Below are 16,686 nucleotides of genomic sequence, written 5' to 3'. Positions count from 1 at the left end.
TCAAGGACCTGACCTCCAGACGTAAGACGACGGTTACTTAATGAGAACATCGACCCATCATTGTGGGTCGGTAACAAAAGTGTTGAATTACACTTAAAGGAAAGGTGGATATTCCAACACCAAGACACTGGGGAGAGTGTCGGCTTCCCAAAGTGTGACGTAACATTCTAGTGGTCAACACAATCATTCTTCTCATGGTCAAATACAGCGATTCAGTGATGACAAACACTCACATAAAGTGACGTGCTTCCGGTGTGGCCAACCAGGACATAAAGCGAATGTGTGTCCTTACACATGGGACTCATTCTCACGTGAGCCTCGACCAGAACAACAAACGCAGTCAACGACCCATGTCATCACAGCCTCGGTCGTCACAATTCTGCCGACCTAGTCATGATTTCCTCCAGTCAGACATCAGGCTGACCTTCACCCGCTCGCGCCCAACACCACCAAGCAGGTGTTCATATCATAGCAACGCTAGACACACTTCAGCGGAATGTCGAGCATTAGCTAGACAGACGTCACCTAACACAGGTTCATCATGTCATTATCAACAATGACAATCTCTCGCTCATGACAAGACTCCATCACATAAGGAACTCTTAAGACATTTTCGTTCTTCGCCATTTTCTCACATTACAAGTTTTGATTTAGTGGGTTCTTTCCAGGATAAGCCAATCACAATCTTTCTAGACAGCAGCACGGAAGCAGATGTCATTCATTATGATTTTATTCAACCATTAATGGGGCGCACTCAACTTGGTCAATGCTCGGTCTTTTACCCATCCCTTCAAAGTATCTCAAGTGAAAATCTCGACGTAAGGGGCACTATTAAAATGAACATTCACATAGGCGACTCGGTCATGACCGTCACCCCTTACATTGTTCGTTGTGTAACGTTTCCTGCTAACTTGTTACTAGGACGCCACTCTATGTGTGGCACAACATAAGATCTGTCCTATTTATCATGTGGTTTGTGTTGATAATACGTTCCTGCCATTGTCAGAGAAGAGTTCTCACTCAGAGTCATTAATACATCTGCTCCCACGTCCTGCTTCACGGTAGACAATACGCATCCTTTTTACTTTTCTACTCATCATTGTCCTGGTAAACTGAGAACCAACATGACTCTGCATAGTAACACATTAACGAAGGTTCCTCTCACTTTCTCGAACATGGATGAATGATCATGGACTTAGACATAGTCAGGGTGATCTCGCACTAAGAGTAGTTGCTGAACCTTCATCACTAACTGTCACACGACTATCCATGATGGACGCCTCTCTTCATGAGACCCCAGATGGAGAGGTCACCATATACATTACCAATACGGGACCCCACTCCTGTCCGTCTCCGTAGAGGGACTAAGCTGGTGGAATTCACCGTTTTGAAGTCGGGAATTCAAGACGAGGAGTTACATGAGTTTACCATCCGTCTAGTCTCACATTCCATTAACCCACCACCACCTACTCCTCCTACCCCAGACTCAGCAGTGCACGGCTTGAGTCAGCTCCCCACCATCACCCCTGACATGATATCCAAGGTAGGATTAACCAAACATGTTGACCAGTTAACAGACTTACTTAACCAGTCTAGGTCTACTATTGCCTTATCAGGAGAACCACTCGGTAGAACTCATTTGGATGTTCACATTATTAACTTAGAGAAAAACACACAAGTCCCATTGACGTCCCAGCCTATCGATTGACACACGCGCACAGAGACATAGCAAACAAACTTGTTCAGGACATGTTGAAAGATAATGTTATAGAGGAATCACGATCACCATGGAATTCACCACATCTGATCGTTCCGAAGAGATCGGAACTTTTAGACCAGTCATAGATTTTAGAAAACTTAGCAGCAACAACAACAACAACAACAACAACAACAACAACAACAACAACAACAACAACAACATCAACAACAACAAGGTCACTTTGAAAGATGGTTTCCCATTACCAGTGGTATCAGAGCTTCTTCATAGCCTCGGTAACAATAAGGTATTTTCAACTTTGGATTTATTGAGTGGATTTTGGCAGATTCCCTTGTCAGAGGAAAGCCGCCCCCTGACTGTGTTCAGTACGCCAGATGGTCACTGGCAGTTCATATGCATCATGCCCTTCGGTCTTCATTCCTCACCGGTGATCACCTTCTCAAGGTTAATGACTAACATTTGTCGTCACATGTTGGGCCAAGATGTATTGGTTTATCTTGATGATATAATTGTCATGTCTCCAGATATTGCTTCTCATTTCATTTCATTTTGAGAGAGTATTTCTACGACTTAAGGATGCGAACCTAAAAGTCAAGTTATCCAAATGTTCCTTTCTACAAACAAGAATTGATTACTTAGGTCACACCGTTGATGAAAAAGGTATTCAACCTAATGTACATGAAGTCAAAACAATTGTAGAATGGCCAGTCCCTTCCACAACAAAGGTCAAATCCTTCCTTAGTTCAGCAAGATATTATCGAAGATTTATCGCTAATTTCGCGAAGATCGCACACCAACTCACTTCACTTTTGAACCAGGGAGTTACATTCCAGTGGTCTACAGTGCAAGACAATACGTTTAACTTACTCAAGCAACACTTGATCGAGGCGCCTATCCTTTGGTTCCCCAACTTCGAGAAACCCTTCATTTTGCACAGATGCTTGTAAACAGGATCTTGGAGCTGTACTTATGAAGGATCAAATAAGGGTAGACTTTTCCCCATAGCCTATGCGAGCCGTTCATGTTCAAAGACAGAATCGAAACACTCAATAACTTAGAAGGTCTTGCAGTTGTTTGGGCACTGAAACATTTTAAAGAATATATACATGGTTACCCTACCACAGTGTATACAGATCACAAAGCATTGTTAAGCATTTTTCAACGACAAGATCCGACAGGAAAGTTTCAGAAATGGTTTCTAATTATACAAACGTTTGACCCAGATTTTCGTTTTGTTTCTGGCTCATCCAATGTAGTTGCAGACGCGCTTTCCCGCAGAGTGGGTGCAGCCACTGTAGACAATAGCTCCGTAGATGTTGATGTAGAGAGGTTGAGACAGCATCAACGGGATGACCCAGTCTGGGGTCCTGTCATAGAATTCCTAGAGTGTATAAAATCTTTCTTGGATGCTAAAACAGTTGTTCCAGTCAGAGAATTGTATTTAGCACAGTGAGGGAGTCTTGTGCAGGGACGCGAAATTAGGAGTGCCCGCCCGTGTTGTTAAACAAACAATAATTCCAACAACATTAGTACAGAATTTCTTGAAGTTAGCACATGATTCACCGCAGGCCGCACACCCAGGTGCAGACAAATGCTATAAGCAAACTCGTTTGAGGTATTTCTGGCCAAGAATGCAGAAAAATATTACAGATCATATTTTAAGGTACCAAACATGTAACACACATAAGGGAAGTCCCACTACCCCGCAGACTGTGTTGAAATATCCTTTACCTACATACTCATGGGAAAGAGTTCATATGCACTTATTAGGAGGTTTTCCTGGGTCCATGGCAGGCTACACATACGTAATTACTGATGCCTTCACGAGATATTGTGAATTAGTCCTAGTTCAAAATAAAGACGCAGCCACGGTCGCTAAGGCGTTCAAAAACATATCTTAGACAGATATAATGCGCCGAAGATTTTAGTCACAGATAATGGTGGGGAATTTAATAACTCATTATTAGAAGAACTCTGTAAATTGTATAACATAAGTAAATGTAATATAATGGCACATCACCCAGCCTCGAATGGCCTGGCAGAAAGGTTGAACCGTAAGATCCTCCAGTGTCTTCCCACCAACATTAATTTTGATCATGATGAATGGGATGAGTACCTGTCTGATGTCCAATGTTCATTAAACTCTGCATATCATAAGTCAATTGGAGACACACCCTTCCACGCCTTACACGGTTTTGATAAAGTGTTGCCGTATGACATAATAGCGTCCCCTCTTCATGTCCAGTGGTCCAGAAATCAGTTGTAGCGGAAAAATATTGCACGACTGAATTGATTCATCAAAGGATCAAGGAAAATCTAGGTGGAGCCACTACAACCTTCACGAACCAGGCTGATAAATCCACGAAACCATCAAAGGTGGCTCCCGGACTCTTGGTAATGGTGCAAGAATTTAACACTAGAAGTGATGTTCCTAAACTTGACCCAAAATTTTCTGGTCCCTATAGAGTCTTAGCTCATTTAAAGGGACATAAGTTTAGGGTTTGACATCTAAATACAGTTGACATTCGTGAAGAACATGAGGACCACTTGAAAGTTTTACAGTATTCTGAACATGATCATCCCGGTACCACAACAGACAACACTCCTCAAACCCCAAACAATGTCACCCAACCAACTTCTACCACTGTTCAGACTGTCCCCACACCAGACCCGACCACCCTCACAACACCACCACACACACATCAGTATTCATTAAGACCTCACCTTTAAGAAGTTGCTAAGTTTATCATTTTCCAGGTTCTTCCTTCTCATGTCCTTATGGTGTCTTCCTGTATATGACACCATGGCAGTACCACGCGCCCTTCTCACGACTCCCCGCGGGGTCCACCTCGTGAGGGACACAGTTAAGTTGGGCCTGGAGGGTCTACCCTTCACTTACGATCATTTAGTAAAACTAATGGAGGCCGTACCTCGTTTACGGTCTACCCTACTCAAGTTTTACACCAGTGCGTCCATCAGAAACTCTAGTGTTGCTCCTCCTCCAACTCTGTTACAACAGTGGACCTGGAAATTGAATAGTACCTGTGTGATTCTGTATGACATAATGCAAGACATTGAATCTCCAGTAAATACTAATGCCAGGATGAACAAGAAAAAGCAAAGGAGAAGCAAGAGAGGTCTGCTTAATTTTGTAGGGTCCCTCCAATCATATTTGTTTGGTATTGCTACTCAGGAAGAACTTAATTCAGTTAGGAATCAGGTTAGATCCTTAGAATTTCAACAACTTCTTAACAACAGGTATATTAAGGCTAAAGCTAAGATCTTAAAACAACATTTTAAATATTCAAATGACATAATGTTAACTGTTAATAACTTGACACAACATGTAGCACTACTGTCAAAGTCTCTTAATCCCATATATGCTATAGTGACTATTTCCACATATGTTGATAGTTCATATGCCCAGATCACTTATTATGCACATTATTTCACTGACTTATTGGAAGATGTTAATAATCTGGTAAACCAAGTTGTCATAACATCATTTTTTCCCTTCTCGGAACTCACACGTATCATTAAACAAGCGATGACGAAATTCGGTTGCACCCCAGCTCTCCCTCTGCATCACGTGACCAGTTATTACTCCTTACTAACGGTTGACGTGATCCTCGAAGCGGTCATTATCCACATACCATTCACTGACTCCAATACTTACAGCCTTGTGAACGTAATACCATTCTCTTTTAATTATACAAAAGGGTCGCAAAAAACTATCGTCCTTGCTGATAACATGAATTTTCTATTATAAAATATTTATTCCTCATTGATTGCACATCTCTCCATGGATGATTTAGCATTGTGCCATAAACCATTGCTTGACAACTTGATTTGCACCTCCTCCCATCTCCCTCACCCCATACCTTGGTTTTCTATTATTTACAAACAAATTCATGTAAGTACCAACTACTTTTTGGGCATCAACAAAATGTTCTTCGTTCTTGTTCCTTTAAGGAAATTGTTGTTAATGAACCTTGGATTGAAAGTATGGACCAGTATCACGTACTGTTTTTCCCAGACCCACAAAATGTTCTTCTTCATTGCCCACCTAATCATCCCAAATCTTATTTATTTCTGGAACACATTCAGTTAGGACAACAATATATCCTTATCAGTTCCAGTTTCAAATGGTTCGGCACTCATGATCATTATTTGGGACAAATTGATAGAACTATCCCGAGTTTAGGACGAATTCCCAAAACATCAACTTACCAATCATCGATGAAGTAAAGATCCAACATCTTCCATCTATGGTTCAGAACGATCTAGATTCTACAATAGATGTTCTGGCTTTTGAGTCCACGGGGAAAATGAAACACGAAATGTTCCCAAGTGCACTTTCGTGTAATAATCACATCATCAGGGGAGACACAAGAGAGAAATATAACAGTCAATTGATATACATGTAAGAGACGAAGCTAGAACGCCATTTGGTTGCATCTATAAAGTGCCTTGTGGAAACTGTGATAAATTTTATGTTGGTCAGACTTGTAAGGATCTTTCTGTTAGACTTAAGCAACATAAATATAGTATAAGAACGGGACAAGAATCAAATGCCTTGTTTAATCATCTTAAAAACTATGATCATTGTATTGACTGGAGTAACGCTATCTCAGTTATTAACTCTAACTCTATTACCAAGAAAAATATCATTGAATCTTTTATTATCAAATACACAAAGAATTATGATATTAATATTAGTGATGGTCTATACAAATTAGATAAGTTTATTGTTGATAAGTTTTGTAAAATGATAAGTTTATGAACGCTCGTTGTATATTTTGGACAATCACATGTTTACCAAATGGCGTCCTAGCTTCGTCTCTTCGATGTATATCAACTGACTGTTATATTTCTCTATTGTGTCTCCCCTGATGATATGATTATTACACGAAAGTGCACTTGGGAACTTTTCATGTTTCATTGTCCCCGTGGACTCATAGGAATATATATATATATATATATATATATATATATATATATATATATATATATATATATATATATATATATATATATATATATATATCTTTTTCTCTTTCAAACTATTCGCCATTTCCCGCATTAGCAAGGTAGCGTTAAGAACAGAGGACTGAGCCTTTGAGGGACTACCCTCACCTGGCCCAATTCTCTGTTCCTTCTTTTGGAAAATTAAAAAAAAAAACGAGAGGGGAGGATTTCCAGCCCCCCGCTCCCTCCCCTTTTAGTCGCCTTCTACGACACGCAGGGAATACGTGGGAAGTATTCTTCCTCCCCTATCCCCAGGGATAATATATATATATATATATATATATATATATATATATATATATATATATATATATATATATATATATATATATATATATATATATATATATATATATATATATATGTATATATATATATATATATATATATATATATATGTATATATGTATATATATATATATATATATATATATATATATATATATATATATATATATATATATATATATATATATATATATATATATGTATATATATCTTTCTTTCATACTATTCGCCATTTCCCGCATTAGCGAGGTAGCGTTGAGAACAGAGGACTGGGCCCTTGAGGGAATATCCTCACCTGGGCCCCTTCTCTGTTCCCTCTTTTGGAAAATTAAAAAAAAAAGTGAGAGGGGAGGATTTCCAGCCCCCCGCTCCCTCCCCTTTTAGTCGCCTTCTACGACACGCAGGGAATACGTGGGAAGTATTCTTTCTCCCCTATCCCCAGGGATAATATATATATATATTTATATATATATATATATATATATATATATATATATATATATATATATATATATATATATATATATATATATATATATATATATATATATATATATATATATATATATATATATATATATATATATATATATATATATATATATATATATATATATATATATATATATATATATATATATATATATATATATATATATATATATATATATATATATATATATATATATATATATATATATATATATATATATATATATATATATATATATATATATATATATATATATATATATATATATATATATATATATATATATATATATATATATATATATATATATATATATATATATATATATATATATATGGTAGTGAGTGTTGGGATGAAGAAGTAAGATTAAAAGTGAAAGAGAAGAGACAGGCATTTGGACGATTTTTGCAGGGAAGAAATGCAAATGAGTGGGAGATGTATAAAAGAAAGAGGCAGGAGGTCAAGAGAAAGGTGCAAGAGGTGAAAAAGAGGGCAAATGAGAGTTGGGGTGAGAGAGTATCATTAAATTTTAGGGAGAATAAAAGGATGTTCTGGAAGGAGGTAAATAAAGTGCTTAAGACAAGCGAGCAAATGGGAACTTCACTGAAGGGGGCTAATGGGGAGGTGATAACAAGTAGTGGTGATGTGAGAAGGAGATGGAGTGAGTATTTTGAAGGTTTGTTGAATGTGTTTGATGATAGAGAGGCAGATATAGGGTGTTTTGGCCGAGGTGGTGTGCAAAGTGAGAGGGTTAGGGAAAATGATTTAGCAAACAGAGAACAGGTCGCAAAAGCTTTGCGGAAGATGAAAGCCGGCAAGGCAGCAGGTTTGGATGGTATTGCAGTGGAATTTATTAAAAAAGGAGGTGACTGTATTGTTGACTGGTTGGTAAGGTTATTTAATGTATGTATGATTCATGGTAAGGTGCCTGAAGTTTGGCGCAATGATTGCATAGTGACATTGTACAAAGGCAAAGGGGATAAGAGTGAGTGCTCAAATTACAGATGTATAAGTTTGTTGAGTATTCCTGGTAAATTATATGGGAGGGTATTGATTGAGAGGGTGAAGGCATGTACAGAGCATCAGATTGGGGAAGAGCAGTGTGGTTTCAGAAGTGGTAGAGGATGTGTGGATCAGGTATTTGCTTTGAAGAATGTATGTGAGAAATACTTAGAAAAGCAAATGGATTTGTATGTAGCATTTATGGGTCTGGAGAAGGCATATGATAGAGTTGATAGAGATGCTCTGTGGAAGGTATTAAGAATATATGGTGTGGGAGGCAAGTTGTTAGAAGCAGTGAAAAGTTTTTATCGAGGATATAAGACATGTGTACGTGTAGGAAGAGAGGAAAGTGATTGGTTCTCAGTGAATGTAGGTTTGCGGCAGGGGTGTGTGATGTCTCCATGGTTGTTTACTTGTTTATGGATGGGGCTGTTAGGGAGGTGAATGCAAGAGTTTTGGAAAGAGGGGCAAGTATGCAGTCTGTTGTGGATGAGAGAGCTTGGGAAGTGAGTCAGTTGTTGTTCGCTGATGATACAGCGCTGGTGGCTGATTCATGTGAGAAACTGCAGAAGCTGGTGACTGAGTTTGGTAAAGTGAGTGAAAGAAGAAAGTTAAGAGTAAATGTGAATAAGAGCAAGGTAATTAGGTACAGTAGGGTTGAGGGTCAAGTCAATTGGGAGGTAAGTTTGAATGGAGAAAAACTGGAGGAAGTAAAGTGATTCAGATATCTGGTAGTGGATCTGGCAGCGGATGGAACCATGGAAGCGGAAGTGAATCATAGGGTGGGGGAGGGGGTGAAAATTTTGGGAGCCTTGAAGAATGTTTGGAAGTTGGGAACATTATCTCGGAAAGCAAAGGTGGGTATGTTTGAAGGAATAGTGGTTCCAACAATGTTGCATGGTTGCGAGGCGTGGGCTATGGATAGAGTTGTGCGCAGGAGGGTGGATGTGTTGGAAATGAGACGTTTGAGGACAATATGTTGTATGAGGTGGTTTGATCGAGTAAGTAATGTAAGGGTAAGAGAGATGTGTGGAAATAAAAAGAGTGTGGTTGAGAGAGCAGAAGAGGGTGTTTTGAAATGGTTTGGTCACATGGAGAGAATGAGTGAGGAAAGATTGACCAAGAGGATATATGTGTCAGAGGTGGAGGGAACGTGGAGAAGTGGGAGACCAAATTGGAGATGGAAAGATGGAGTGAAAAAGATTTTGAGTGATCGGGGCCTGAACATGCAGGAGGGTGAAATGTGTGCAAGGAATAGAGTGAGTTGGAACGATGTGGTATAGCGGGGTCGGCGTGCTGTCAATAGATTGAATCAGGGCATGTGAAGCGTCTGGGGTAAGCCATGGAAAGTTGTGTTGGGCCTGGATGTGGACAGGGAGCTGTGGTTGCGGTGCATTATTACATGAAAGCTAGAGACTGAGTGTGAACGAATGGGGCCTTTGTTGTCTTTTCCTAGCAGTATCTCGCGCACATGAGGGAGGAGGGGGTTGTTATTCCATGTGTGGCGAGGTGGCTATGAGAATGAATAAAGGCAGACAGTATCAATTATGTACATGTGTATATATGTAGATGTGTCTGCGTGTATATGTATGTGTACATTGAGATGCATCGGTATGTATATTTGCGTGTGTGGACGTGTATGTATACATATGTGCATGTGGGTAGGTTTGGCCATTCTTTCGTGTGTTTCTTTGCGCTACCTCGATAACGCAAGAGACAGCGACAAAGCAAAATGATAATAATAATAATAGAATATATATATATATATATATATATATATATATATATATATATATATATATATATATATATGTTTGTGTGTGTGTGTGTGTGTGTGTGTGTGTGTGTGTGCAGATATCAATAAAATGGCAGGAGTGGATTATACGTACAAAAGGTGCTTATTAAATAAAGATAAAATCTGAATAGTGGTGAAAACCTTTGTATTTATTCCATTGAGAAAGTAGTAAATTGAATTACATCTGGACGGCAATAAGTTTTCAAGTAATAATGAAATTTGTTCTTCATCAAAATCAAACAGAAAATAAAAAAAAATCATAAAAGCCTAATACGTTTGTGTTGCTTATCCAGGCCCATTTTTACTAAGTCACGTTGGGACGGCTTCACCCACTTTAATCACTTTAGTACATAGAATATATTATCGTCGATGTTAAAGAGTTTTCCCTTTTGATGTTAACCTTAAAATGAAGGTTAAGGAAAGTGAGATAGAGCTTAACCTTAAAGTTAGGATAGCTAAGGCATCCTTGATCATATAATCACTAGTCAGGTGTTAATATAGGTTAGGTTAGGTTCAGTATCCTTCATCAGGTCACCATTACCAAGGTGTTGTTATGTTGGGTCAGGCAACTTTAAACCAACTTTCAGTATTATTTACTCATAAAGCTCTAAGTTCTAATAACCCAAAATATTTAGAGTAGATAGGGTAGAAACTGATGGAAGCCGTTTCTAACATTCTTGCATAACCTGACCTCTCGCCTTCCCAAAACATAGCCATCCCAGCTTGGATATTGTACTGCTGTGGTCGTCAACTAATTTGAAAAGGAAGACATTGAATGGAGAAATTACTGAGGTAATCTCCAAAGATGATTACTGGTCTGAGAAACAAATTCAGAGAGCAGATTAAACGACTTAAATCCATTCTGCTTTAGGGAAAAGAAGTTTAAGAGATCCTATACAGGTTTATGAAGTTATTATAATGGCATCCCTTTAACCTTGATATTTTTACTTCCTGTAACTAGTTCCAACAATTAAAATGATATTCAACATTGTGAGTTAAGTGACTGACCTTAGGATGCATTTGCATCTGTCAAAAACTGTATTTAGCAAATACTTCAACTTTCAACTGACCCATTCTATATTTTTATTCATTTCATCTCAGTTTTATCTTCTTCCTGTTACTGTTTAATATCAACAATAGCCCGTCTACGTAGTTGGGGCTCTGAAGCAAAGGAAACTTTTTCTAGCCTAGGTTAGGGTAGCATCTAAACCAAACCTAAATGACCTTACCTTAGAAATATGTTCAGACAGTACCTTCTGAAAATATTTCTTAAGGTAAGGTCGTGGGGATTAGTTTAGGTGCTAACTAAACCTTGGCTAGAAAAAGTTTGCTTTAAAGCCACAACTAGTTGAAAGGCCTACTTTAAGTGGTGATATTGAAATTCATTTGCTCCAGTGTGCCCCTCCGTCCGTTTGTTTTATGTCCATCTAAAGATGCATACGTTCAATTTTTGATGTAGATTGATTTCCATCTTAGTTTCGTCTACGGAATTCTACATCTTCAGTTCAGCACAACATTGTGGTAATGAAGGGAAAGTCACCACATTTACAAGCCGAGTGCACGTAGCTTATCCCACCTCGTTAGAGAGAAAACTTACCTGTATTTGAATTAATGAACGGGAACAGAGAAGACAAAATTTTAGTACACATTTATTATACAACTATATCATTTAGATTATATACATTACCACATTTCCTGCACTTTCCATCACAAATTTGCTGAGGTCATAACCTTGTAAGTTACCATTACCTTACAACCTTAAGGATGGTGGTCTACACCTCTAGATTGATGGAGAAAACGAAAAGTTTCGTTTTACTATTAAGACCACAGAAATGCGGTAATTCCACTTCACTACCACTAACTACTAGTTATTTTACTTGTTGATTTTCACGGCTAAGATTTTCATCCTCTGAGCGAAGCCATACAATAATCGTCCTTATCTACTCTGAGCATTGGATAGCCTCCTGATGATCAAGATTGCTGTTTTGGTTGTCCGTTTCCCTTGTTACTGCTGCGCCTCACTGCACACCTTACATGAGTGCCTTCCACAGTATTAGGGACAGCTGCTGGGCCTCACTGTAGCTACTTCTGGGACGGTTGCCAATCTTCCTCGTATTCCCTCATGACCACAGCGCCAAACCGACTCCCGCCATCAGGCCGAAACGCACAAACATTTCTGACAAAATTGAGACAACCACTTTCGCGTCAGTTTTGACACCAAGTGAATTTATACGACAATTACGTTCAAGATGCTTGGTTTTTCGTTCATGGATTGAACAGAAGCAACCAACGATGGTTGCTACTGCCCAATCCATGAAGTCCCCCCCACCACGGAAAGGTAACCAAGCTTCGGGGGGGATGGGTGTTTACCCTGACGCCAACGGAGAAACTCAATACAATATTTTTATTATAACTTTCCTTAATCTTGAAAAATGAATCAATCAGAGGGAACAATAGCCCCAGTCATATGAAGATTGGCTAACCGAATGTATATAGTTGTCAGTCCTCTAACACTTGTATATTTTCGATCATTAGAGCATCCATCTATTCATCTCATATAAGTGTTGCTAGGACAGTTGTCTATTAGTGCAGAGATCTTTTCCTCGGTAAAGAAAGTGTAGCCGGACTCCGCCCTCATGAGTTTACTGCACGACACCAAAGATCACCCTTTGGTAGACTGTGCTATAGGCAGCACAGCTCCGTCAAAGATCTCACTCCATAAGTGAACTTATATAGATTCTTTTTTTATTATTTTGTCTTGTCTATAAGGAACTCATCAGTTCTTCTCCAGTGAAAGCAAAAAATCATCGAGAAATTGATTTGTTTCCTCAATATCAGGATCTTGTGGCTCTGTGTGGGGGACTGGGCTGGTGGTCTCTGTGACTGGCTGTGTCTGGAGAGCGGGGCTGGTGGTCTCTGTGACTTGCTGTGTCTGGGAAGCGGGGCTGGTGGTCTCTGTGAATTGCTGTGTCTGGGAAGCGGGGCTTGTGGTCTCTGTGACTTGTTGTGTCTGGGAAGCGGGGCTGGTGGTCTCTGTGACTTGCTGTGTCTGGGAAGCGGGGCTGGTGGTCTCTGTGACTTGCTGTGTCTGGGAAGCGGGGCTGGTGGTCTCTGTGACTGGCTGTGTCTGGAGATCAGGGGAAGTCTTGGGTATAAATTTCAATATACTGTGAGCGATATCGTCTCTCAACCGATTCCTCTCGATCTTCTCTTGCACGGCCTTCATGATACGTTTGGGCGGCTTTCTCCATTTTCTTTGCATTTCAGTTGGTGATCCTGCGCCATCGAGCCACATGATACCAGAATAGTATCGTTCCTGTTTCCCAACGGGTCCAATCTTGGTGTCACACATGATGCCGAGTGAACCCAAATGGCGGCCGATGTTTACGTTGGAAGCCACGGGCTCGTTATGTATCTTGCAGTAACTTTCATACCGTTGCTGCAGCTCTTTCCTGCTGATAAGGTACCGCTTCATAGTAATAGTCTTTCCCTTCATTTGAACGAAGGTATTCATGAAACTAACAAAGGAAGCCTTTCCTTTGTAATCCCGTTTGTAGTAACAGAAAGCCATTGAAGACGTGGATCGGGTCAGGCGAAGTTACACAGACTAACAAGATAGTCCTATAATCAATGGTCCTGTATCAGCACTGAACTCGAGATACGTCAGAACGACAATTTCAACCCAGGGCTGGAGGGCCAGTTGATGATATTCTCACGTTTTGCTCAACCAAGTAACCTCGGTTAGACCTTGTTTATATTCAAATATAGTAAAGTTAATATAGTGAAGTTTGATGATTCTTTTTATATGTAAGTTGCAATGTAGTTTGTATATATATATATATATATATATATATATATATATATATATATATATATATATATATATATATATATATATATATATATATATATATATATATTGGCTATGTCGTCAGCAAAGGTTTATCGGCCTGGACATTCTGGACATTCCTTCATGCCGCCAAACTCCTGTCGATGGCATATTGCAAGTCTTTCATAATAAGGTCCAATGTGGGTCGAGCAGAGGGATCCTCCTTTTTAGCCTGTTTGACAATAGTGGCCAAGCGTGAGCGGCGACTCCGGTAAACTTGTTTGATAACCTGACTCAGGAGGAAAGCATAGGAGTACACGTCAGACGCCGTGGTGCTGGGTTGGCCAGACCTCACCTCTGGCGCAATCCATAGGCATATACCAGGAGAGGAGTTGAGGCCCAGGTTCTGGTGTTCGACACAGGCAAACCCCAGATCAATGATGCTCACTTGGGGCGCCTGAGGATCGCCGCTCACGATCACATTATCGTTCTTCAGATCATTGTGGATTATCCCTTTGTCGTGCATCTCCTGCAGTCTGTGTCCAACCAACAGTGCCAGCTGCAGGAGATCGAAGCGACCTTGTGGATTGTTGCCCCTCAAGACATCCTCGAGAGTCGATCGGCCCGCGTAGCTCATCACAATGGACGGTGGGTTTTCGCAGGTAGCATAAAGCCTAGGGACACCTCCGGCTCCTTCAAGGTGAGCCATGTGTTGGGCCTCTTGCATGAGTTTGTTATCCTCAGCTTTGTGAGAGACCTTCAGCACGGCTCTTTCCTCCTGCCACGGAACAAGGAAGGCCTTCCCGTTCCCCCCAGCACCCAAGACCACCTGTGCTTGGGAGACGAGAATTTCCACGTCTCTTCTCTGAATTACAGTCATTTTGAGAGTAGTGTCTTCTGTGGGGTTTGGGTTGACCTGGTAAACTCTGATATTGTAACGCTAGAGATACCGAGTTGGTGCTTTCCTTCGTGTTTTGATTGACGAAGTAAACTTTCTTATCCCAGAAGTGCAGAAATATAGTGAAGCTTCCTGTAACTGGGTACCTCAGATTCAAAAATATAGTATAGGGCACACACACACAATATATATATATATATATATATATATATATATATATATATATATATATATATATATATATATATATATATATATATATATATGTATATATATACCGGGGATGACGTGCATTGAATCAGGGCATGTGAAGCGTCTGGGGTAAACCATGGAAAGTTATGTGGGGCCTGGATGTGGAAAGGGAGCTTTGGTTTCGGACACTATTGCATGACAGCTAGAGACTGAGTGTGAATGAATGGGGCCTTTGTTGTCTTTTCCTAGTGCTACCTCGCACACATGAGGGGGAGGGGGATGGTATTCCATGTGTGGCGAGATGGCGATGGGAATGAATAAAGGCAGACAGTGTGAATTGTGTGCATGGGTATATATGTATGTGTCTATGTGTGTATATATATGTGTACATTGAGATGTATAGGTATGTATATTTGCGTGTGTGGACGTGTATGTATATACATTGTGTATGGGGGTGGGTTGGGCCATCTCTTTCGTCTGTTTCCTTGCGCTACCTCGCTAACGCGGGAGAGCGACAAAGCAAAAAAAAAAAAAAAAAAAAAAAATATATATATATATATATATATATATATATATATATATATATATATATATATATCTTTTTTTTTTAAACTACTCGCCATTTCCCGCGTTAGCGAGGTAGCGTTAAGAACAGAGGACTGGGCCTTTTTTGGAATATCCTCACCTGGCCCCCTCTGTTCCGTCTTTTGGAAAATTAAAAAAAAAAGAGAAAAAAAAAGAAAAAAAAAAACAGAAATAAGAAGACCTAGAAAGTCCAACAAATAACACCTAAACGAAAAGAATTAAACAACAAAAAAATCAGATGGAATATCTTCTATGTATGTCCATAATTTTGTTTATATATATATATATATATATATATATATATATATATATATATATATATATATATATATATATATATATATATATACAAAGAGAGAGAGAGAGAGAGAGAGAGGTTAACAAAGCGCGTATGAATGCACATCTTCATAGAACATACAAACCTCCAGAGAGAGAGAGAGAGAGAGAGAGAGAGAGAGAGAGAGAGAGAGAGAGAGAGAGAGAGAGAGAGAGGTTAACAAAGCGTGTATGAATGCACATCTTCATAGAACATACAAACATCCAGAGAGAGAGAGAGAGAGAGAGAGAGAGAGAGAGAGAGAGAGAGAGAGAGAGAGAGAGAGAGAGAGAGAGAGAGAGAGAGAGAGAGAGAGAGAGAGAGAGAGAGAGAGAGAGAGAGAGAGGTTAACAAAGCACGTATAAATGCACATCTTCATAGAACATACAAACCTCCAGAGAGAGAGAGAGAGAGAGAGAGAGAGAGAGAGAGAGAGAGAGAGAGAGAGAGAGAGAGAGAGAGAGAGAGAGGTTAACAAAGCACGTATAAATGCACATCTTCATAGAACATACAAACCTCCAGAGAGAGAGAGAGAGAGAGAGA

At 39.5% G+C, this 16,686-nt stretch overlaps 1 protein-coding gene across 1 annotated transcript; it reads right to left on the bottom strand.

Moving 5' to 3' along the window:
• Window positions 1-14,294: 14,294 nt before the first annotated feature.
• LOC139750076 (uncharacterized) lies at window positions 14,295-15,032 on the bottom strand. Its single transcript, XM_071664411.1, has one exon. It carries the CDS (start codon window positions 15,030-15,032, stop codon window positions 14,295-14,297), a length of 738 nt encoding a protein of 245 aa, XP_071520512.1.
• Between the last annotated feature and the right edge of the window lie 1,654 nt (window positions 15,033-16,686).

Source organism: Panulirus ornatus, chromosome 9, assembly GCF_036320965.1.
Source record: "Panulirus ornatus isolate Po-2019 chromosome 9, ASM3632096v1, whole genome shotgun sequence".
Taxonomy (NCBI): Eukaryota; Metazoa; Arthropoda; class Malacostraca; order Decapoda; family Palinuridae; genus Panulirus; species Panulirus ornatus.
This window is presented reverse-complemented; position numbering and strand designations above follow the sequence as displayed.